This window comes from Eucyclogobius newberryi, unplaced genomic scaffold, assembly GCF_026437365.1.
Source record: "Eucyclogobius newberryi isolate DKJ021-1_F unplaced genomic scaffold, fEucNew1.0.hap1 SCAF_310, whole genome shotgun sequence".
NCBI classification, from domain to species: Eukaryota; Metazoa; Chordata; class Actinopteri; order Gobiiformes; family Gobiidae; genus Eucyclogobius; species Eucyclogobius newberryi.
In genome coordinates this window covers 66,194-91,334 of record NW_027315958.1, presented here as the reverse complement: position 1 = coordinate 91,334, position 25,141 = coordinate 66,194, and the positions used below count along the sequence as shown (strand labels likewise).

Sequence of the window (25,141 nt, the reverse complement as noted above, 5' to 3'; positions counted from 1 at the left end):
CCTGGTTTAGACCTGGTTTAGTCCTGGTTTAGACCTGGTTTAGACCTGGTTTAGTCCTGGTTTAGTCCTGGTTTAGACCTGGTTTAGTCCTGGTTTAGTCCTGGTTTAGTCCTGGTTTAGTCCTGGTTTAGACCTGATTTAGTCCTGGTTTAGACCTGGTTTAGACCTGGTTTAGACCTGGTTTGGATCTGGTTTAGATCTGGTTTTGACCTGGTTTAGTCCTGGTTTAGACCAGGTTTAGACCTGGTTTAGACCTGGTTTAGACCTGGTTTAGACTTGGTTTAGTCCTGGTTTTGACCTGGTTTTGACCTGGTTTAGTCCTGGTTTAGACCAGGTTTAGACCTGGTTTAGACCTGGTTTAGACCTGGTTTAGACCTGGTTTAGACTTGGTTTAGTCCTGGTTTTGACCTGGTTTAGACCTGGTTTAGTCCTGGTTTAGACCTGGTTTAGACCTGGTTTAGACCTGGTTTGGATCTGGTTTAGATCTGGTTTAGACCTGGTTTAGTCCTGGTTTTGACCTGGTTTAGTCCTGGTTTAGTCCTGGTTTAGACCAGGTTTAGACCTGGTTTAGTCCTGGTTTAGTCCTGGTTTAGACCTGGTTTAGACCTGGTTTAGACCTGGTTTAGTCCTGGTTTAGTCCTGGTTTAGACATGGTTTAGTCCTGGTTTAGTCCTGGTTTAGACCTGGTTTAGACCTGGTTTAGACCTGGTTTAGTCCTGGTTTAGTCCTGGTTTAGTCCTGGTTTAGTCCTGGTTTAGACCTGGTTCAGACCTGGTTCAGTCCTGGTTTAGACCTGGTTTAGACCTGGTTTAGTCCTGGTTTAGACCTGGTTTAGACTTGGTTTAGTCCTGGTTTTGACCTGGTTTAGACCTGGTTTAGACCTGGTTTAGACCTGGTTTAGACTTGGTTTAGACCTGGTTTAGACCTGGTTTAGTCCTGGTTTAGACTTGGTTTAGTCCTGGTTTAGACCTGGTTTAGACCTGGTTTAGACCTGGTTTAGACCTGGTTTAGACCTGGTTTAGTCCTGGTTTAGACTTGGTTTAGTCCTGGTTTAGACCTGGTTTAGTCCTGGTTTAGACCTGGTTTAGACCTGGTTTAGTCCTGGTTTAGTCCTGGTTTAGACCTGGTTTATACCTGGTTTTGTCCTGGTTTAGACCTGGTTTAGTCCTGGTTTAGACCTGGTTTAGACCTGGTTTAGTCCTGGTTTAGACCTGGTTTAGACCTGGTTTGGATCTGGTTTAGATCTGGTTTAGACCTGGTTTAGTCCTGGTTTAGTCCTGGTTTAGTCCTGGTTTAGTCCTGGTTTAGTCCTGGTTTAGACCTGGTTTAGACCTGGTTTAGACCTGGTTTAGTCCTGGTTTAGACTTGGTTTAGTCCTGGTTTTGACCTGGTTTAGTCCTGGTTTGGATCTGGTTTAGATCTGGTTTAGACCTGGTTTAGTCCTGGTTTTGACCTGGTTTAGTCCTGGTTTAGTCCTGGTTTAGACCAGGTTTAGACCTGGTTTAGTCCTGGTTTAGACTTGGTTTAGTCCTGGTTTTGACCTGGTTTAGACCTGGTTTGGATCTGGTTTAGATTTGGTTTTGACCTGGTTTAGTCCTGGTTTAGACCAGGTTTAGACCTGGTTTAGACCTGGTTTAGACCTGGTTTAGACTTGGTTTAGTCCTGGTTTTGACCTGGTTTTGACCTGGTTTAGTCCTGGTTTAGACCTGGTTTAGACCTGGTTTGGATCTGGTTTAGATCTGGTTTAGACCTGGTTTAGTCCTGGTTTAGTCCTGGTTTAGACCTGGTTTAGTCCTGGTTTAGACCTGGTTTAGTCCTGGTTTAGACCTGGTTTAGACCTGGTTTAGACCTGGTTTAGTCCTGGTTTAGACCTGGTTTAGACCTGGTTTAGACCTGGTTTAGACCTGGTTTAGTCCTGGTTTAGACCTGGTTTAGACCTGGTTTAGTCCTGGTTTAGTCCTGGTTTAGACCTGGTTTAGTCCTGGTTTAGACCTGGTTTAGACCTGGTTTAGACCTGGTTTAGACCTGGTTTAGTCCTGGTTTAGTCCTGGTTTAGACCTGGTTTAGTCCTGGTTTAGACCTGGTTTAGACCTGGTTTAGACCTGGTTTAGTCCTGGTTTAGACCTGGTTTAGTCCTGGTTTAGACCTGGTTTAGACCTGGTTTAGACCTGGTTTAGTCCTGGTTTAGACCTGGTTTAGACCTGGTTTAGACCTGGTTTAGACCTGGTTTAGTCCTGGTTTAGACCTGGTTTAGACCTGGTTTAGACCTGGTTTAGTCCTGGTTTAGACCTGGTTTAGACCTGGTTTAGTCCTGGTTTAGACCTGGTTTAGACCTGGTTTAGTCCTGGTTTAGACCTGGTTTAGACCTGGTTTAGACCTGGTTTAGACCTGGTTTAGTCCTGGTTTAGTCCTGGTTTAGTCCTGGTTTAGTCCTGGTTTAGACCTGGTTTAGACCTGGTTTAGACCTGGTTTAGACCTGGTTTAGTCCTGGTTTAGTCCTGGTTTAGTCCTGGTTTAGACCTGGTTTAGACCTGGTTTAGACCTGGTTTAGACCTGGTTTAGTCCTGGTTTAGACCTGGTTTAGACCTGGTTTAGACCTGGTTTAGACCTGGTTTAGACCTGGTTTAGTCGTGGTTTAGTCCTGGTTTAGACCTGGTTTAGTCCTGGTTTAGACCTGGTTTAGTCCTGGTTTAGACCTGGTTTAGACCTGGTTTAGACCTGGTTTAGACCTGGTTTAGACCTGGTTTAGTCCTGGTTTAGACCTGGTTTAGACCTGGTTTAGACCTGGTTTAGTCCTGGTTTAGACCTGGTTTAGTCCTGGTTTAGACCTGGTTTAGACCTGGTTTAGTCCTGGTTTAGACCTGGTTTAGACCTGGTTTAGACCTGGTTTAGACCTGGTTTAGTCCTGGTTTAGACCTGGTTTAGACCTGGTTTAGACCTGGTTTAGACCTGGTTTAGACCTGGTTTAGTCCTGGTTTAGACCTGGTTTAGTCCTGGTTTAGACCTGGTTTAGTCCTGGTTTAGACCTGGTTTAGACCTGGTTTGGATCTGGTTTAGATCTGGTTTAGACCTGGTTTAGTCCTGGTTTAGTCCTGGTTTAGACCTGGTTTAGACCTGGTTTAGACCTGGTTTAGTCCTGGTTTAGTCCTGGTTTAGACCTGGTTTAGTCCTGGTTTAGACCTGGTTTAGACCTGGTTTAGACCTGGTTTAGTCCTGGTTTAGTCCTGGTTTAGTCCTGGTTTAGACCTGGTTTAGTCCTGGTTTAGTCCTGGTTTAGTCCTGGTTTAGTCCTGGTTTAGACCTGGTTTAGACCTGGTTTAGACCTGGTTTGGATCTGGTTTAGATCTGGTTTAGATCTGGTTTAGACTTGGTTTAGTCCTGGTTTTGACCTGGTTTAGTCCTGGTTTAGACCTGGTTTAGACCTGGTTTAGACCTGGTTTGGACCTGGTTTAGACCTGGTTTAGACCTGGTTTAGACTTGGTTTAGTCCTGGTTTTGACCTGGTTTAGACCTGGTTTAGACCTGGTTTGGACCTGGTTTAGACCTGGTTTAGACCTGGTTTAGACTTGGTTTAGTCCTGGTTTTGACCTGGTTTAGTCCTGGTTTAGACCTGGTTTAGACTTGGTTTAGTCCTGGTTTTGACCTGGTTTAGACCTGGTTTAGTCCTGGTTTAGACCTGGTTTAGTCCTGGTTTAGACCTGGTTTAGACCTGGTTTAGTCCTGGTTTAGTCCTGGTTTAGACCTGGTTTAGTCCTGGTTTAGTCCTGGTTTAGTCCTGGTTTAGTCCTGGTTTAGACCTGATTTAGTCCTGGTTTAGACCTGGTTTAGTCCTGGTTTAGACCTGGTTTAGTCCTGGTTTAGACCTGGTTTAGTCCTGGTTTAGACCTGGTTTAGACCTGGTTTAGACCTGGTTTAGCCCTGGTTTAGACCTGGTTTAGACCTGGTTTAGACCTGGTTTAGACCTGGTTTAGACCTGGTTTAGACCTGGTTTAGACCTGGTTTAGACTTGGTTTAGTCCTGGTTTTGACCTGGTTTAGTCCTGGTTTAGACCTTGGTTTAGACCTGGTTTAGACTTGGTTTAGTCCTGGTTTTGACCTGGTTTAGACCTGGTTTAGTCCTGGTTTAGACCTGGTTTAGTCCTGGTTTGGATCTGGTTTAGATCTGGTTTAGATCTGGTTTAGACCTGGTTTAGACCTGGTTTAGACTTGGGTTAGTCCTGGTTTTGACCTGGTTTTGACCTGGTTTAGACCTGGTTTGGACCTGGTTTAGACCTGGTTTAGACCTGGTTTAGACTTGGTTTTGACCTGGTTTTGACCTGGTTTAGACCTGGTTTAGTCCTGGTTTAGTCCTGGTTTAGTCCTGGTTTAGACCTGGTTTAGACCTGGTTTAGTCCTGGTTTAGTCCTGGTTTAGACCTGGTTTAGTCCTGGTTTAGTCCTGGTTTAGTCCTGGTTTAGACCTGGTTTAGACCTGGTTTAGTCCTGGTTTAGTCCTGGTTTAGTCCTGGTTTAGACCTGATTTAGTCCTGGTTTAGTCCTGGTTTAGACCTGGTTTAGACCTGGTTTAAACCTGGTTTAGACCTGGTTTGGATCTGGTTTAGACCTGGTTTAGACCTGGTTTAGTCCTGGTTTAGACCTGGTTTAGTCCTGGTTTAGACCTGGTTTAGTCCTGGTTTAGACCTGGTTTAGACCTGGTTTAGACCTGGTTTAGCCCTGGTTTAGACCTGGTTTAGACCTGGTTTAGACCTGGTTTAGACCTGGTTTAGACCTGGTTTAGACATGGTTTAGACCTGGTTTAGACCTGGTTTAGACCTGGTTTAGACCTGGTTTAGACCTGGTTTAGACCTGGTTTGGACCTGGTTTAGACCTGGTTTAGACCTGGTTTAGACTTGGTTTAGTCCTGGTTTTGACCTGGTTTAGTCCTGGTTTAGACCTTGGTTTAGACCTGGTTTAGACTTGGTTTAGTCCTGGTTTTGACCTGGTTTAGACCTGGTTTAGTCCTGGTTTAGACCTGGTTTAGTCCTGGTTTGGATCTGGTTTAGATCTGGTTTAGATCTGGTTTAGACCTGGTTTAGACCTGGTTTAGAAAAGGTTTAGACCTGGTTTAGACTTGGGTTAGTCCTGGTTTTGACCTGGTTTTGACCTGGTTTAGACCTGGTTTGGACCTGGTTTAGACCTGGTTTAGACCTGGTTTAGACTTGGTTTTGACCTGGTTTAGTCCTGGTTTAGACCTTGGTTTAGACCTGGTTTAGTCCTGGTTTAGTCCTGGTTTAGTCCTGGTTTAGTCCTGGTTTAGACCTGGTTTAGACCTGGTTTAGTCCTGGTTTAGTCCTGGTTTAGACCTGGTTTAGTCCTGGTTTAGTCCTGGTTTAGTCCTGGTTTAGACCTGGTTTAGACCTGGTTTAGTCCTGGTTTAGTCCTGGTTTAGTCCTGGTTTAGACCTGATTTAGTCCTGGTTTAGACCTGGTTTAAACCTGGTTTAGACCTGGTTTGGATCTGGTTTAGACCTGGTTTAGACCAGGTTTACACCTGGTTTAGACCTGGTTTAGACTTGGTTTAGACCTGGTTTAGTCCTGGTTTAGACCTGGTTTAGACCTGGTTTAGACCTGGTTTAGACCTGGTTTAGACCTGGTTTAGAAATGGTTTAGTCCTGGTTTAGTCCTGGTTTAGTCCTGGTTTAGTCCTGGTTTAGTCCTGGTTTAGACCTGGTTTAGACCTGGTTTAGACCTGGTTTGGATCTGGTTTAGATCTGGTTTAGATCTGGTTTAGACTTGGTTTAGTCCTGGTTTTGACCTGGTTTAGTCCTGGTTTAGACCTGGTTTAGACCTGGTTTAGACCTGGTTTGGACCTGGTTTAGACCTGGTTTAGACCTGGTTTAGACTTGGTTTAGTCCTGGTTTTGACCTGGTTTAGTCCTGGTTTAGACCTTGGTTTAGACCTGGTTTAGACTTGGTTTAGTCCTGGTTTTGACCTGGTTTAGACCTGGTTTAGTCCTGGTTTAGACCTGGTTTAGTCCTGGTTTAGACCTGGTTTAGACCTGGTTTAGTCCTGGTTTAGTCCTGGTTTAGACCTGGTTTAGTCCTGGTTTAGTCCTGGTTTAGTCCTGGTTTAGTCCTGGTTTAGACCTGATTTAGTCCTGGTTTAGACCTGGTTTAGACCTGGTTTAGACCTGGTTTGGATCTGGTTTAGATCTGGTTTTGACCTGGTTTAGTCCTGGTTTAGACCAGGTTTAGACCTGGTTTAGACCTGGTTTAGACCTGGTTTAGACTTGGTTTAGTCCTGGTTTTGACCTGGTTTTGACCTGGTTTAGTCCTGGTTTAGACCAGGTTTAGACCTGGTTTAGACCTGGTTTAGACCTGGTTTAGACCTGGTTTAGACTTGGTTTAGTCCTGGTTTTGACCTGGTTTAGACCTGGTTTAGTCCTGGTTTAGACCTGGTTTAGACCTGGTTTAGACCTGGTTTGGATCTGGTTTAGATCTGGTTTAGACCTGGTTTAGTCCTGGTTTTGACCTGGTTTAGTCCTGGTTTAGTCCTGGTTTAGACCAGGTTTAGACCTGGTTTAGTCCTGGTTTAGTCCTGGTTTAGACCTGGTTTAGACCTGGTTTAGACCTGGTTTAGTCCTGGTTTAGTCCTGGTTTAGACATGGTTTAGTCCTGGTTTAGTCCTGGTTTAGACCTGGTTTAGACCTGGTTTAGACCTGGTTTAGTCCTGGTTTAGTCCTGGTTTAGTCCTGGTTTAGTCCTGGTTTAGACCTGGTTCAGACCTGGTTCAGTCCTGGTTTAGACCTGGTTTAGACCTGGTTTAGTCCTGGTTTAGACCTGGTTTAGACTTGGTTTAGTCCTGGTTTTGACCTGGTTTAGACCTGGTTTAGACCTGGTTTAGACCTGGTTTAGACTTGGTTTAGACCTGGTTTAGACCTGGTTTAGTCCTGGTTTAGACTTGGTTTAGTCCTGGTTTAGACCTGGTTTAGACCTGGTTTAGACCTGGTTTAGACCTGGTTTAGACCTGGTTTAGTCCTGGTTTAGACTTGGTTTAGTCCTGGTTTAGACCTGGTTTAGTCCTGGTTTAGACCTGGTTTAGACCTGGTTTAGTCCTGGTTTAGTCCTGGTTTAGACCTGGTTTATACCTGGTTTTGTCCTGGTTTAGACCTGGTTTAGTCCTGGTTTAGACCTGGTTTAGAACTGGTTTAGTCCTGGTTTAGACCTGGTTTAGACCTGGTTTGGATCTGGTTTAGATCTGGTTTAGACCTGGTTTAGTCCTGGTTTAGTCCTGGTTTAGTCCTGGTTTAGTCCTGGTTTAGTCCTGGTTTAGACCTGGTTTAGACCTGGTTTAGACCTGGTTTAGTCCTGGTTTAGACTTGGTTTAGTCCTGGTTTTGACCTGGTTTAGTCCTGGTTTGGATCTGGTTTAGATCTGGTTTAGACCTGGTTTAGTCCTGGTTTTGACCTGGTTTAGTCCTGGTTTAGTCCTGGTTTAGACCAGGTTTAGACCTGGTTTAGTCCTGGTTTAGACTTGGTTTAGTCCTGGTTTTGACCTGGTTTAGACCTGGTTTGGATCTGGTTTAGATTTGGTTTTGACCTGGTTTAGTCCTGGTTTAGACCAGGTTTAGACCTGGTTTAGACCTGGTTTAGACCTGGTTTAGACTTGGTTTAGTCCTGGTTTTGACCTGGTTTTGACCTGGTTTAGTCCTGGTTTAGACCTGGTTTAGACCTGGTTTGGATCTGGTTTAGATCTGGTTTAGACCTGGTTTAGTCCTGGTTTAGTCCTGGTTTAGACCTGGTTTAGTCCTGGTTTAGACCTGGTTTAGTCCTGGTTTAGACCTGGTTTAGACCTGGTTTAGACCTGGTTTAGTCCTGGTTTAGACCTGGTTTAGACCTGGTTTAGACCTGGTTTAGACCTGGTTTAGTCCTGGTTTAGACCTGGTTTAGACCTGGTTTAGTCCTGGTTTAGTCCTGGTTTAGACCTGGTTTAGTCCTGGTTTAGACCTGGTTTAGACCTGGTTTAGACCTGGTTTAGACCTGGTTTAGTCCTGGTTTAGTCCTGGTTTAGACCTGGTTTAGTCCTGGTTTAGACCTGGTTTAGACCTGGTTTAGACCTGGTTTAGTCCTGGTTTAGACCTGGTTTAGTCCTGGTTTAGACCTGGTTTAGACCTGGTTTAGACCTGGTTTAGTCCTGGTTTAGACCTGGTTTAGACCTGGTTTAGACCTGGTTTAGACCTGGTTTAGTCCTGGTTTAGACCTGGTTTAGACCTGGTTTAGACCTGGTTTAGTCCTGGTTTAGACCTGGTTTAGACCTGGTTTAGTCCTGGTTTAGACCTGGTTTAGACCTGGTTTAGACCTGGTTTAGTCCTGGTTTAGTCCTGGTTTAGTCCTGGTTTAGTCCTGGTTTAGACCTGGTTTAGACCTGGTTTAGACCTGGTTTAGACCTGGTTTAGTCCTGGTTTAGTCCTGGTTTAGTCCTGGTTTAGACCTGGTTTAGACCTGGTTTAGACCTGGTTTAGACCTGGTTTAGTCCTGGTTTAGACCTGGTTTAGACCTGGTTTAGACCTGGTTTAGACCTGGTTTAGACCTGGTTTAGTCGTGGTTTAGTCCTGGTTTAGACCTGGTTTAGTCCTGGTTTAGACCTGGTTTAGTCCTGGTTTAGACCTGGTTTAGACCTGGTTTAGACCTGGTTTAGACCTGGTTTAGTCCTGGTTTAGACCTGGTTTAGACCTGGTTTAGACCTGGTTTAGTCCTGGTTTAGACCTGGTTTAGTCCTGGTTTAGACCTGGTTTAGACCTGGTTTAGTCCTGGTTTAGACCTGGTTTAGACCTGGTTTAGACCTGGTTTAGACCTGGTTTAGTCCTGGTTTAGACCTGGTTTAGACCTGGTTTAGACCTGGTTTAGACCTGGTTTAGACCTGGTTTAGTCCTGGTTTAGACCTGGTTTAGTCCTGGTTTAGACCTGGTTTAGTCCTGGTTTAGACCTGGTTTAGACCTGGTTTGGATCTGGTTTAGATCTGGTTTAGACCTGGTTTAGTCCTGGTTTAGTCCTGGTTTAGACCTGGTTTAGACCTGGTTTAGACCTGGTTTAGTCCTGGTTTAGTCCTGGTTTAGACCTGGTTTAGTCCTGGTTTAGACCTGGTTTAGACCTGGTTTAGACCTGGTTTAGTCCTGGTTTAGTCCTGGTTTAGTCCTGGTTTAGACCTGGTTTAGACCTGGTTTAGTCCTGGTTTAGTCCTGGTTTAGTCCTGGTTTAGACCTGATTTAGTCCTGGTTTAGTCCTGGTTTAGACCTGGTTTAGACCTGGTTTAAACCTGGTTTAGACCTGGTTTGGATCTGGTTTAGACCTGGTTTAGACCTGGTTTAGTCCTGGTTTAGACCTGGTTTAGACCTGGTTTAGTCCTGGTTTAGTCCTGGTTTAGACCTGGTTTAGTCCTGGTTTAGACCTGGTTTAGTCCTGGTTTAGTCCTGGTTTAGTCCTGGTTTAGTCCTGGTTTAGACCTGGTTTAGACCTGTTTTAGACCTGGTTTAGACCTGTTTTAGACCTGGTTTAGACCTGGTTTAGACCTGGTTTAGACCTGGTTTAGACCTGGTTTAGACCTGGTTCTCAGCAGCAGTAAAGGTCTTTTCTTTGGTGCTCACATGGTCCAGATGTTGGCCGCGTGTTCTTTGGCCTTCATCCTCAGAACGGCGATACTCGAGGACCGTCGCTCAAACTCGGGCTTGGTCTCAAATGCGTGGGGCCCGTGCGGGGGCCCGTGTGGGGGCCCGTGTGGGGGCCCGTGTGGGGGCCCGTGCGGGGGCCCGTGCGTGGAAGTCAGCAGAGAATCCGGGTTGAAGAAGTTGAACTGTTGGTTTTGCTGGTTGAAGTTGACGTAGGCGTGGTCGGAGGCGGAGCGAGGCGAGTACGACGAGACGCACGGAGGAGACGAGCGCGGCAGGACACATGACGAGACCACAGGGGGCGCCGCTGAGGGGCCCGACCACATGCTGTTAGGGATCTGCACAAGAGGCGGACCACAGTTAAGAGATGTAAGACATATGAGAGCGTCCTCCAGGGGGCGTGTCACATGAGAGAGCGTCCTCCAGGGGGCGTGTCACATGTGAGAGCGTCCTCCAGGGGGCGTGTCACATGTGAGAGCGTCCTCCAGGGGGCGTGTCACATGAGAGAGCGTCCTCCAGGGGGCGTGTCACATGTGAGAGCGTCCTCCAGGGGGCGTGTCACATGTGAGAGCGTCCTCCAGGGGGCGTGTCACATGTGAGAGCGTCCTCCAGGGGGCGTGTCACATGAGAGCGTCCTCCAGGGGGCGTGTCACATGTGAGAGCGTCCTCCAGGGGGCGTGTCACATGTGAGAGCGTCCTCCAGGGGGCGTGTCACATGTGAGAGCGTCCTCCAGGGGGCGTGTCACATGAGAGAGCGTCCTCCAGGGGGCGTGTCACATGAGAGCGTCCTCCAGGGGGCGTGTCACATGAGAGCGTCCTCCAGGGGGCGTGTCACATGAGAGCGTCCTCCAGGGGGCGTGTCACATGAGAGCGTCCTCCAGGGGCCGTGTCACATGAGAGAGCGTCCGTGTGTTGTTTACCTGTGTGTGTTGTTTACCTGTGTGTGTTGTTTACCTGTGTGTGTTGTTTACCTGTGTGTGTCCTTTACCTGTGTGTGTCCTTTACCTGTGTGTGTTGTTTACCTGTGTGTGTTGTTTACCTGTGTGTGTCCTTTACCTGTGTGTGTCCTTTACCTGTGTGTGTTGTTTACCTGTGTGTGTCCTTTACCTGTGTGTGTTGTTTACCTGTGTGTGTCCTTTACCTGTGTGTGTCCTTTACCTGTGTGTGTCCTTTACCTGTGTGTGTCCTTTACCTGTGTGTGTCCTTTACCTGTGTGTGTTGTTTACCTGTGTGTGTCCTTTACCTGTGTGTGTCCTTTACCTGTGTGTGTCCTTTACCTGTGTGTGTCCTTTACCTGTGTGTGTTGTTTACCTGTGTGTGTTGTTTACCTGTGTGTGTCCTTTACCTGTGTGTGTTGTTTACCTGTGTGTGTCCTTTACCTGTGTGTGTCCTTTACCTGTGTGTGTCCTTTACCTGTGTGTGTCCTTTACCTGTGTGTGTTGTTTACCTGTGTGTGTCCTTTACCTGTGTGTGTCCTTTACCTGTGTGTGTCCTTTACCTGTGTGTGTCCTTTACCTGTGTGTGTCCTTTACCTGTGTGTGTCCTTTACCTGTGTGTGTCCTTTACCTGTGTGTGTCCTTTACCTGTGTGTGTTGTTTACCTGTGTGTGTCCTTTACCTGTGTGTGTTGTTTACCTGTGTGTGTCCTTTACCTGTGTGTGTTGTTTACCTGTGTGTGTCCTTTACCTGTGTGTGTCCTTTACCTGTGTGTGTCCTTTACCTGTGTGTGTTGTTTACCTGTGTGTGTCCTTTACCTGTGTGTGTCCTTTACCTGTGTGTGTTGTTTACCTGTGTGTGTCCTTTACCTGTGTGTGTTGTTTACCTGTGTGTGTCCTTTACCTGTGTGTGTCCTTTACCTGTGTGTGTCCTTTACCTGTGTGTGTCCTTTACCTGTGTGTGTTGTTTACCTGTGTGTGTCCTTTACCTGTGTGTGTCCTTTACCTGTGTGTGTCCTTTACCTGTGTGTAGGCGTCGGCTCGCGGCAGCAGCTCGTACGATGGAGGATAGTGTGATTTGTTCTGGATGTTTCCGTATCGTTCTCGCTTCCTCCATTTGGCTCTGCGATTCTGAAACCACACCTGAAAAACAGAGAGCAATGACACTCTGAAGATCTGTGTGAGGAACAATGACACTGAAGATCTGTGTGAGGAACAATGACACTGAAGATCTGTGTGAGGAACAATGACACTCTGAAGATCTGTGTGAAGAACAATGACACTCTGAAGATCTGTGTGAGGAACAATGACACTGAAGATCTGTGTGAGGAACAATGACACTGAAGATCTGTGTGAGGAACAATGACACTCTGAAGATCTGTGTGAGGAACAATGACACTGAAGATCTGTGTGAGGAACAATGACACTCTGAAGATCTGTGTGAAGAACAATGACACTCTGAAGATCTGTGTGAAGAACAATGACACTGACGATCTGTGTGAGGAACAATGACACTCTGAAGATCTGTGTGAAGAACAATGACACACTGAAGATCTGTGTGAGGAACAATGACACTCTGAAGATCTGTGTGAGGAACAATGACACACTGAAGATCTGTGTGAGGAACAATGACACACTGAACATCTGTGTGAGGAACAATGACATGTTGAAGATCTGTGTGAGGAACAATGACACTCTGAAGATCTGTGTGAGGAACAATGACACGCTGAAGATTTGTGAGGAACAATGACACGCTGAAGATCTGTGTGAGGAACAATGACACGCTGAAGATCTGTGTGAGGAACAATGACACTGAAGATCTGTGTGAGGAACAATGACACTGAAGATCTGTGTGAGGAACAATGACACACTGAAGATCTGTGTGAGGAACAATGACACTCTGAAGATCTGTGTGAGGAACAATGACACTGAAGATCTGTGTGAGGAACAATGACACTCTGAAGATCTGTGTGAGGAACAATGACACTGAAGATCTGTGTGAGGAACAATGACACTCTGAAGATCTGTGTGAGGAACAATGACACTGAAGATCTGTGTGAGGAACAATGACACTCTGAAGATCTGTGTGAAGAACAATGACACTCTGAAGATCTGTGTGAAGAACAATGACACTGACGATCTGTGTGAGGAACAATGACACTCTGAAGATCTGTGTGAAGAACAATGACACACTGAAGATCTGTGTGAGGAACAATGACACTCTGAAGATCTGTGTGAGGAACAATGACACACTGAACATCTGTGTGAGGAACAATGACATGTTGAAGATCTGTGTGAGGAACAATGACACGCTGAAGATTTGTGAGGAACAATGACACGCTGAAGATCTGTGTGAGGAACAATGACACGCTGAAGATCTGTGTGAGGAACAATGACATGTTGAAGATCTGTGTGAGGAACAATGACACTCTGAAGATCTGTGTGAGGAACAATGACACACTGAAGATCTGTGTGAGGAACAATGACACACTGAAGATCTGTGTGAGGAACAATGACATGTTGAAGATCTGTGTGAGGAACAATGACACTCTGAAGATCTGTGTGAAGAACAATGACACACTGAAGATCTGTGTGAGGAACAATGACACTCTGAAGATCTGTGTGAGGAACAATGACACACTGAAGATCTGTGTGAGGAACAATGACACACTGAAGATCTGTGTGAGGAACAATGACACTCTGAAGATCTGTGTGAGGAACAATGACACACTGAAGATCTGTGTGAGGAACAATGACACACTGAAGATCTGTGTGAGGAACAATGACACGCTGAAGATCTGTGTGAGGAACAATGACATGTTGAAGATCTGTGTGAGGAACAATGACACTCTGAAGATCTGTGTGAGGAACAATGACACACTGAAGATCTGTGTGAGGAACAATGACACGCTGAAGATCTGTGTGAGGAACAATGACACACTGAAGATCTGTGTGAGGAACAATGACATGTTGAAGATCTGTGTGAGGAACAATGACACTCTGAAGATCTGTGTGAGGAACAATGACACGCTGAAGATTTGTGAGGAACAATGACACTCTGAAGATCTGTGTGAGTAACAATGACACGCTGAAGATCTGTGTGAGGAACAATGACACGCTGAAGATCTGTGTGAGGAACAATGACACTGACGATCTGTGTGAGGAACAATGACACTCTGAAGATCTGTGTGAGTAACAATGACACACTGAAGATCTGTGTGAGGAACAATGACATACTGAAGATCTGTGTGAGGAACAATGACACGCTGAAGATCTGTGTGAGGAACAATGGCACTCTGAAGATTTGCGTGAGGAACAATGACACGTTGAAGATCTGTGTGAGGAACAATGACACTCTGAATATCTGTGTGAGGAACAATGACACTCTGAAGATCTGTGTGAGGAACAATGACACGCTGAAGATCTGTGTGAGGAACAATGACACTCTGAAGATCTGTGTGAGGAACAATGACACTCTGAAGATCTGTGTGAGGAACAATGACACGCTGAAGATCTGTGTGAGGAACAATGACACTCTGAAGATCTGTGTGAAGAACAATGACACGCTGAAGATCTGTGTGAGGAACAATGACACTGACGATCTGTGTGAGGAACAATGACACTCTGAAGATCTGTGTGAGGAACAATGACACGCTGAAGATCTGTGTGAGGAACAATGACACTGACGATCTGTGTGAGGAACAATGACACTCTGAAGATCTGTGTGAGGAACAATGACACGCTGAAGATCTGTGTGAGGAACAATGACACTCTGAAGATCTGTGTGAGGAACAATGACACGCTGAAGATCTGTGAGGAACAATGACACGCTGAAGATCTGTGTGAGGAACAATGACACGCTGAAGATCTGTGTGAGGAACAATGACACGCTGAAGATCTGTGTGAGGAACAATGACACTCTGAAGATCTGTGTGAGGAACAATGACACGCTGAAGATCTGTGTGAGGAACAATGACACACTGAAGATCTGTGTGAGGAACAATGACACTCTGAAGATCTGTGTGAGGAACAATGACACTCTGAAGATATGTGTGAGGAACAATGACACACTGAAGATCTGTGTGAGGAACAATGACACACTGAAGATCTGTGTGAGGAACAATGACACTCTGAAGATCTGTGTGAGGAACAATGACACGCTGAAGATCTGTGTGAGGAACAATGACACTCTGAAGATCTGTGTGAGGAACAATGACACGCTGAAGATCTGTGTGAGGAACAATGACACGCTGAAGATCTGTGTGAGGAACAATGACACTCTGAAGATCTGGTTTTGGAACAATGACACGCTGAAGATCTGTGTGAGGAACAATGACACTCTGAAGATCTGTGTGAGGAACAATGACACGCTGAAGATCTGTGTGAGGAATAATGACACGCTGAAGATCTGTGTGAAGAACAATGACACTCTGAAGATCTGTGTGAGGAACAATGACACACTGAACATCTGTGTGAGGAACAATGACACTCTGAAGATATGTGTGAGGAACAATGACACACTGAAGATCTGTGTGAGGAACAATGACACACTGAAGATCTGTGTGAGGAACAATGACACTCTGAAGATCTGTGAGGAACAATGACACGCTGAAGATCTGTGTGAGGAACAATGACACTCTGAAGTTCTGTGTGAGGAACAATGACACTCTGAAGATCTGGTTTTGGAACAATGACACGCTGAAGATCTGTGTGAGGAACAATGACACACTGAAGATCTGTGTGATGAACAATGACACTCTGAAGATCTGGTTTTGGAACAATGACACGCTGAAGATCTGTGTGAGGAACAATGACACTCTGAAGATCTGTGTGAGGAACAATGACACGCTGAAGATCTGTGTGAGGAACAATGACACTCTGAAGATCTGTGTGAGGAACAATGACACGCTGAAGATCTGTGTGAGGAACAATGACACGCTGAAGATCTGTGTGAGGAACAATGACACTCTGAAGATCTGTGTTTGGAACAATGACACGCTGAAGATCTGTGTGTAGAACAATGACACACTGAAGATCTGTGTGATGAACAATGACACTCTGAAGATCTGTGTGAGGAACAATGACACGCTGAAGATCTGTGTGAGGAACAATGACACTCTGAAGATCTGTGTGAGGAACAATGAAACTGAAGATCTGTGTGAGGAACAATGACACGCTGAAGATCTGTGTGAGGAACAATGACACTCTGAAGATATGTGTGAGGAACAATGACACACTGAAGATCTGTGTGAGGAACAATGACACACTGAAGATCTGTGTGAGAAACAATGACACGCTGAAGATCTGTGTGAGGAACAATGACACGCTGAAGATCTGTGTGAGGAACAATGACACACTGAAGATCTGTGTGAGGAACAATGACACACTGAACATCTGTGTGAGGAACAATGACACTGAAGATCTGTGTGATGAACAATGACACGCTGAAGATCTGTGTGAGGAACAATGACACACTGAAGATCTGTGTGATGAACAATGACACTCTGAAGATCTGTATGAGGAACAATGACACGCTGAAGATCTGTGTGAGGAACAATGACACTCTGAAGATCTGTGTGAGGAACAATGAAACTCTGAAGATCTGTGTGAGGAACAATGACACGCTGAAGATCTGTGTGAGGAACAATGACACGCTGAAGATCTGTGTGAGGAACAATGACACGCTGAAGATCTGTGTGAGGAACAATGACACGCTGAAGATCTGTGTGAGGAACAATGACACGCTGAAGATCTGTGTGAGGAACAATGACACACTGAACATCTGTGTGAGGAACAATGACACACTGAACATCTGTGTGAGGAACAATGACACGCTGAAGATCTGTGTGAGGAACAATGACACGCTGAAGATCTGTGTGAGGAACAATGACACGCTGAAGATCTGTGTGAGGAACAATGACACGCTGAAGATCTGTGTGAGGAACAATGACACGCTGAAGATCTGTGTGAGGAACAATGACACGCTGAAGATCTGTGTGAGGAACAATGACACGCTGAAGATCTGTGTGAGGAACAATGACACGCTGAAGATCTGTGTGAGGAACAATGACACACTGAACATCTGTGTGAGGAACAATGACACGCTGAAGATCTGTGTGAGGAACAATGACACACAGAAGGGCGTGGCCTGTACCTGCACGCGCGCCTCCGTTAGCTCGGTGCGCGTGGCTAGCTGCTCGCGCACGTACACGTCGGGATAGTGCGTCTTCTGGAACACCTTCTCCAGCTCGTCCAGCTGAGCGCTGCTGAACGTGGTGCGGTGGCGCCGCTTCTTACTGCTGCTCACGTGACTCTCGCACTTTTCCGCCTCGTCTGCGCCCGCCACCGGAGAGACCACGCCCAGCTCCGAGTCCAGACGAGAGTCCAGACGAGAGTCCAGACGAGAGTCCAGACGAGAGTCCAGCACCGAGTCCGCCTCCAGTTTGGCCCCGTAGGAACCTGAGAGGGGGAGAGAGGGTCAACCACACGCTCAGCCAAGACCGTCCTACAACATCCAGAGACTTTAGGTCCTCAGGACCTCATCCTGGAGCCACTGAGGAGCCACTGAGGAGCCACTGAGGAGCCAACGACCTCAGTGACTTTAGCTCGGGTGATGGACGAGTCCCTCTGAGTCCTCAGTCTCTGCTTCCTCTTCAGAAGACGTGACAGTAGGATTAAGGACGTCCTCAAAGTCCTTCCACCGTCCGGCGACCTCCCCAGTGGAGGTCAGAGGTCAGCAGGTCTCCACCTGCATCAAAGGGTTGGTGAAGCACTGCTTCCTCCTCCTGAGGCGCCAGACGGTTTGCCAGAATTTCTTTGAGGCCGACCGATAGTCCTCCTCCATGGCCTCCCCGAACTCCTCCCCAAACTCCTCCCCAAACTCCTCCCCAAACTCCTCCCAGCACCGGGTTTTTGCCTCTGGGAAAGCACGAGCTGCGTCCGTTTGGCCTCAGTAGACCTCAGGAGATCTCAGGAGGCCTCAGGAGACCTCAGGAGGCCTCAGGAGATCTCAGGAGATCTCAGGAGACCTCAGGAGGCCTCAGGAGACCTACAGCCAGAGTGGCCTGATAGACCTCCTTCTTCAGTCTGACGACAGGCAACGGAGACCATGTGACCACAGCTCCGAGCAGCCGCATCAACAATGGAGGTGGAGAACATGGTCCACTCGGGCTCCATGTCCCCAGCGTCCCCCGGGACATGGGAGGAGCTCTCCTGGTGTGAGGTGAAGACCCTCATGATGAGCTTGGGTCAAGTCTGTCAAGCTTCATCCTCCACCAGAGGATCCAACTCACCACCAGGTGGTGCTCTACAGCTCCGCTCCTCTCTTCCCCCGAGTGTCCAAGACACGAGGTCAGAGGTCAGATGACACGACAACAAAGTGGATCATTGACCTCCTGTGTCCTGGTGTCATGTGACCTGATGGACCTTGTGCTTGAACATGGTGTTCGTTCTGGACAATCCGTGGCACAGACGTCCAATAACTGACCGCTCGAGTTCAGATCGGGACTCCGCCCCTCTCCAGGAGTCACTGTCATTGTCCACGTGGACGTTGAAGTCCCCCAGTAGAACAGAGTCCCCGGTCGGTGCACTGTCCAGTTCCCGTCCCAAGGACTCCAAGAAGGCCGGGTCCTCTGCACTGCACAACAGTGAGAGACATGTCCCCCACCTGAAGGCGAAGGGACGCGACCCTCTCGTCCACCGGGGTGAACTCCAACACGTGGCGGCTGAGCTGAGGGGCTATAAGCCCGCCCACACCAGCCCCGCCCACACCAGCCCCGCCTCTCCCCGCGGGCAACACCAGAGAAGTGGAGCGTCCGGCCCCTCTCGAGGAGATGGTTCAGAGCCCAAACTGTGCTGGAAGCGACGCCCACTATATCTAGTCGATACGACTCAGGCTCCTCCCCCCAGCGAGGGGACGCTCCATGTCCCCAGAGTTAGTCTCTGTGTTCAGAGATCTGGTGGTCGAAGCCCCTGCCGTCGCCTGCTGCCCAGATCACTATGCACCCGCCCCTTGGATCCTCCTGCGGGTGGTGGCCCCACGTCACTCGTTCGGGCTGTGCCCGGCCGGGCCCCGTGAGGAAAGACCCAGCCAGGCGCCACCCCAGGCCTGGCTCCAGGAGGGGGCCCCGGTGACGCCGATCCGGGCGATGTAACTGGCCTTGGTGTCTCTCGTTCATAAGGAGCTTCTGAACCGCTCTTGGTCTGACCCGTCCCTTAGGACCTGTTTGTCTTGGACCCTTCCAGGGGCTTAAGGCCCCGACCACAAAGCTCCTGGGATCAAACCCCTGCAGCACCGACTATTTTGCTGATTCTTTTTGGAGAAACGCTCCAGAAAACATTAGTGAGAATTATCTCAATAATCAATGATTCATTTCTCTGAAGTATTCATCAGGTGGAACTGAACTGAACTGAACATATACATATATATATATATATATATATATATATACATATATATATATATATACATATATATATATATATATATATATATATATATGTATACACATATATATACACATATATATATATATATATATATACATATATATATATATATATATATATATACATATATATATATATATGTATATATATATACATATATATATATATATATATATATATACACATATATATATATATATATACATATATATATATATATGTATATATACATGGACACGCACATGCAAGAGCCACGCACGGGCCACGCACACGCAAGAGCCACGCACACGCACGAGCCACGCACACGCAAGAGCCACGCACGGGCCACGCACACGCAAGAGCCACGCACGGGCCACGCACACGCAAGAGCCACGCACACGCAAGAGCCACGCACACGCACGAGCCACGCACACGCAAGAGCCACGCACACGCAAGAGCCACGCACACGCAAGAGCCACGCACGGGCCACGCACACGCAAGAGCCACGCACACGCAAGAGCCACGCACACGCACGAGCCACGCACACGCACGAGCCACGCACACGCACGAGCCACGCACACGCAAGAGCCACGCACGAGCCACGCACACGCAAGAGCCACGCACACGCAAGAGCCACGCACACGCAAGAGCCACGCACAAGCCACGCACACGCAAGAGCCACGCACACGCACGAGCCACGCACACGCACGAGCCACGCACACGCAAGAGCCACGCACACGCAAGAGCCACGCACACGCAAGAGCCACGCACGGGCCACGCACACGCAAGAGCCACGCACACGCAAGAGCCACGCACGGGCCACGCACACGCAAGAGCCACGCACACGCACGAGCCACGCACAGGCCACGCACACGCAAGAGCCACGCACACGCAAGAGCCACGCACACGCAAGAGCCACGCACACGCACGAGCCACGCACGGGCCACGCACACGCAAGAGCCACGGACAAGCCACGCAAGAGCCACGCACAAGCCACGCACGGGCCACGCACACGCAAGAGCCACGCACACGCAAGAGCCACGCACACACAAGAGCCACGCACACGCAAGAGCCACGCACAAGACACGCACACACCCACGGGACACGCACGAGCCACGCACACGCAAGAGCCACGCAAGAGCCACGCACGAGCCACGCACACGCAAGAGCCACGCACACGCAAGAGCCACGCACGAGCCACGCACGCGCACGGGCCACGCACACACAAGAGCCACGCACGGGCCACGCACGAGCCACGCACATGCAAGAGCCATGCACGAGCCACCCAGAGGTCACTTTCACATGGAGTCTGGACACAGACAGGCTCGTGGCTCGTGCGTGGCTCTTGCGTGGCTCTTGCGTGGCTCTTGCGTGTGCGCGGCTCGTGCGTGTGCGTGGCCCGTGCGTGTGTGCGTGGCTTGTGCGTGGCTCTTGCGTGGCTCTTGCGTGTGCGTGGCTCGTGCGTGTGTGCGTGGCTTGTGCGTGTGTGCGTGGCTTGTGCGTGGCTCGTGCGTGGCTCTTGCGTGTGCGCGGCTCGTGCGTGTGCGTGGCTCGTGCGTGTGTGCGTGGCTTGTGCGTGGCTCGTGCGTGTGCGTGGCTTGTGCGTGGCTCTTGCGTGTGCGTGGCTCTTGCGTGTGCGTGGCTCTTGCGTGTGCGTGGCCCGTGCGTGGCTTGTGCGTGGCTCTTGCGTGTGCGTGGCCCGTGCGTGGCTCGTGCGTGGCTTGTGCGTGGCTCTTGCGTGTGCGTGGCCCCTGCGTGGCTCTTGCGTGTGCGTGGCCCGTGCGTGGCTCGTGCGTGTGCGTGGCTCTTGCGTGTGCGTGGCCCGTGCGTGGCTCGTGCGTGTGCGTGGCTCTTGCGTGTGCGTGGCTCTTGCGTGTGCGTGGCCTGTGCGTGGCTCGTGCGTGGCTTGTGCGTGGCTCTTGCGTGTGCGTGGCCCCTGCGTGGCTCTTGCGTGTGCGTGGCCCGTGCGTGGCTCGTGCGTGTGCGTGGCTCTTGCGTGTGCGTGGCCCGTGCGTGGCTCGTGCGTGTGCGTGGCTCTTGCGTGTGCGTGGCTCTTGCGTGTGCGTGGCCTGTGCGTGGCTCTTGCGTGTGCGTGGCTCTTGCGTGTGCGTGGCTCTTGCGTGTGCGTGGCCCGTGCGTGGCTCTTGCGTGTGCGTGGCTCTTGCGTGTGCGTGGCTCTTGCGTGTGCGTGGCTCGTGCGTGTGCGTGGCTCTTGCGTGTGCGTGGCTCGTGCGTGGCTCTTGCGTGTGCGTGGCTCTTGCGTGTGCGTGGCTCGTGCGTGTGTGCGTGGCTTGTGCGTGGCTCTTGCGTGGCTCTTGCGTGTGCGTGGCTCGTGCGTGGCCCGTGCGTGTGTGCGTGGCTCGTGCGTGGCTCGTGCGTGTGTGCGTGGCTCGTGCGTGTGTGCGTGGCTTGTGCGTGGCTCTTGCGTGGCTCTTGCGTGTGCGTGGCTCGTGCGTGTGCGTGGCCCGTGCGTGTGTGCGTGGCTCGTGCGTGGCTCGTGCGTGTGTGCGTGGCTCGTGCGTGTGTGCGTGGCTTGTGCGTGGCTCTTGCGTGGCTCGTGCGTGTGCGTGGCCCGTGCGTGTGTGCGTGGCTCGTGCATGGCTCGTGCGCGTGCATGGCTCGTGCGCGTGTGCGTGGCTCGTGCGTGGCTCGTGCGTGGCTCTTGCGTGTGCGTGGCTCTTGCGTGTGCGTGGCTCGTGCGTGGCTCGTGCGTGGCTCTTGCGTGTGCGTGGCTCGTGCGTGGCTCTTGCGTGTGCGTGGCTCTTGCGTGTGCGTGGCTCGTGCGTGGCTCTTGTGTGTGCGTGGCTCGTGCGTGGCTCGTGCGTGGCTCTTGCGTGTGCGTGGCTCTTGCGTGTGCGTGGCTCGTGCGTGGCTCTTGTGTGTGCGTGGCTCGTGCGTGGCTCGTGCGTGGCTCTTGCGTGGCTCTTGCGTGTGCGTGGCTCTTGCGTGTGCGTGGCTCGTGCGTGGCTCGTGCGTGGCTCTTGCGTGTGCGTGGCTCGTGCGTGGCTCGTGCGTGGCTCTTGCGTGTGCGTGGCTCTTGCGTGTGCGTGGCTCGTGCGTGGCTCGTGCGTGGCTCTTGCGTGTGCGTGGAACACTGAGCTGTTTTAAAATGTAGAGTTTGGTTTAAGTTCAGAAAGTTTAAAGTTTAAACATTGTAAACAAATATCATCCTGTAAATAATGATCTTTTCTCGACCTAAAGCCTGAGTTTTACTACTTTAAAATGAAACATTTACATATTAAACACTTATAATGATAAAGGAGGAAATAACTATTTATCCTCAAAATTGTATTTTTACTTCACATAAGTAAAATATAATATATAATATATAATTAGTGTTAGAAGTGTGTGTCCAGTAGAAGTGTGTGTCCAGTAGAAGTGTGTGTCCAGTAGAAGTGTGTGTCCAGTAGAAGTGTGTGTCATAACGTGTGTTAAATGTGTTTAATCTTCTACAAATGCGCGGAGTTGTTTCTGTTATAAAAGTCTAAAATTCTGGGATCTTTTTTTAGATTTGATATTAATAAAGATATCTTATGTCCGGCTCGTGTCTCTCCAGCCGCGGACAGAAGCGTGCACTGACCATCACTGACCAGCACTGACCATCACTGACCAGCACTGACCATCACTGACCATCACTGACCAGCACTGACATCACTGACCAGCACTGACCAGCACTGACATCACTGACCAGCACTGACATCACTGACCAGCACTGACATCACTGACCATCACTGACATCACTGACATCACTGACCAGCACTGACATCACTGACATCACTGACCAGCACTGACCAGCACTGACATCACTGACCAGCACTGACATCACTGACCAGCACTGACCATCACTGACCAGCATTGACCAGCACTGACCATCACTGACCATCACTGACCAGCACTGACATCACTGACCAGCACTGACCATCACTGACCAGCATTGACCAGCACTGACCATCACTGACCATCACTGACCATCACTGACCATCACTGACCGTTGTGTTCCGCGGCGCGCGCCTCTCTCTCGCTCAGGCCGAAGCTCTGGGAACATTTGACCGAGGTTTTGCTGAAAAAGTGTCCGCCCTCGAGGCCCTGCAGCGCGGGCTCCAGGTAGAAGTCCGGCCCGGTCTTGATCCCGCAGCTTTTCATTTCCAGAAAGTCCATGAGCGCGCGGCGGCTCCGGACTCAGGGGCCGCGGGACAGTGAGAGTCTGAGGCCGAGCGCAGAGGCTTTTATCCCGCAGGGGCCCCGGGCTAGAGCCGCCTCCACCGCGTGGAGCTCAGATCACGCCCACGAAACTCCGAGGGCCCCACGGGGCCAAACATACTCTCTTCATTCAGCCTCCTCTGGGCCACGGGGGCCGCTCCTCGGTGTAAACATGTCCCAAGGGCCCCTTGAGTCGGATAGATTTATCATAGTCCTTATTTTATTGGTGAATTTAGGACTGTAAGAACTTGTATTTTCAACAACCTTTGGGGGACACGCAACATGGCCCCGGCCCCCAGGGGGCCCCGGACCCCACTATGAGGTTCTTCTAGATCTACATGAGAAACATACTTTTGCGGAGGGTCCTCACCTGCTTGTCTCCGTGGAAATGCAGAGCAGGTGATGTGAGGTACAGGTCAGATCTGTGCAGAGGCGAGCCACAAAAACACCAATAATAAAAGCAATAATTCATGTCTAAACCAGAGAAAAGAAACTGAGACCGTTTCACCAGTTTAACTCTGAGTTTACTCTCAAACAGCTTTATTTGACGTAATGTCACTAAATATGCTCTAATTCATAAAAAAAAAAATAGTTGACATTCAAAAAGTCATCTCGCGACCCGCACTTTGGGAACCACTGAACTGTTTATTCTAGAAGCTCCTGGCTCTGGTCCTGGTCCTGGTCCTGGTCCTGGTCCTGGTCCTGGTCCTGGTCCTGGTCCTGGTCCTGGTCCTGGTCCTGGTCCTGGCTGAGTCGAGAGAGTCATATTTCTCAAAGACTCAGCATAGCGCCACCTTCAGGTCCAACTGGTGACGACAGGGTTTTAAAACCACATCCTCCTCCTGGTTTAGTCCTGGTTTAGTCCTGGTTTAGTCCTGGTTTGGTCCTGGTTTAGTCCTGGTTTAGTCCTGGTTTAGTGCTGGTTTAGTCCTGGTTTGGTCCTGGTTTAGTCCTGGTTTAGTCCTGGTTTAGTCCTGGTTTAGTCCTGGTTTAGTGCTGGTTTAGTCCTGGTTTGGTCCTGGTTTAGTCCTGGTTTAGTCCTGGTTTAGTCCTGGTTTAGACCTGGTTTAGTCCTGGTTTAGTCCTGGTTTAGACCTGGTTTAGTCCTGGTTTAGACCTGGTTTAGTCCTGGTTTGGTCCTGGTTTAGTCCTGGCTTGGTCCTGGTTTGGTCCTGGTTTAGACCTGGTTTAGTCCTGGTTTAGTCCTGGTTTAGACCTGGTTTAGACCTGGTTTAGACCTGGTTTAGTGCTGGTTTAGTCCTGGTTTAGTCCTGGTTTAGTCCTGGTTTAGTCCTGGTTTAGTGCTGGTTTAGTCCTGGTTTAGTCCTGGTTTAGTCCTGGTTTAGACCTGGTTTAGTCCTGGTTTAGTCCTGGTTTAGACCTGGTTTAGTCCTGGTTTAGTCCTGGTTTAGACCTGGTTTAGACCTGGTTTAGTCCTGGTTTAGTCCTGGTTTAGTGCTGGTTTAGTCCTGGTTTAGACCTGGTTTAGTCCTGGTTCAGTCCTGGTTTAGTCCTGGTTTAGACCTGGTTTAGTCCTGGTTTAGTCCTGGTTTAGACCTGGTTTAGACCTGGTTTAGTCCTGGTTCAGTCCTGGTTCAGTCCTGGTTTAGTCCTGGTTTAGTCCTGGTTCAGTCCTGGTTTAGTCCTGGTTTAGTCCTGGTTCAGTCCTGGTTCAGTCCTGGTTTAGTCCTGGTTTAGACCTGGTTCAGTCCTGGTTCAGTCCTGGTTTAGTCCTGGTTCAGTCCTGGTTCAGTCCTGGTTTAGTCCTGGTTTAGTCCTGGTTCAGTCCTGGTTTAGTCCTGGTTTAGTCCTGGTTTAGTCCTGGTTCAGTCCTGGTTTAGTCCTGGTTCAGTCCTGGTTCAGTCCTGGTTTAGTCCTGGTTTAGTCCTGGTTTAGTCCTGGTTCAGTCCTGGTTTAGTCCTGGTTTAGTCCTGGTTTAGTG

General features: G+C 49.2%; 1 protein-coding gene across 1 annotated transcript; it reads right to left on the bottom strand.

Annotated features, from left to right (window-relative positions):
- Window positions 1-9,472: 9,472 nt before the first annotated feature.
- On the bottom strand, window positions 9,473-23,163 carry alx1 (ALX homeobox 1). Its single transcript, XM_072461776.1, has 5 exons — window positions 22,989-23,163; window positions 16,996-17,031; window positions 16,727-16,944; window positions 11,596-11,715; window positions 9,473-9,976 (listed from the first exon to the last, which is right to left on the bottom strand). The coding sequence occupies exons 1-5, from the start codon at window positions 23,155-23,157 to the stop codon at window positions 9,614-9,616; spliced, it is 906 nt and encodes a 301-aa protein (XP_072317877.1). The 5' UTR covers window positions 23,158-23,163; the 3' UTR covers window positions 9,473-9,613.
- Window positions 23,164-25,141: the final 1,978 nt, after the last annotated feature.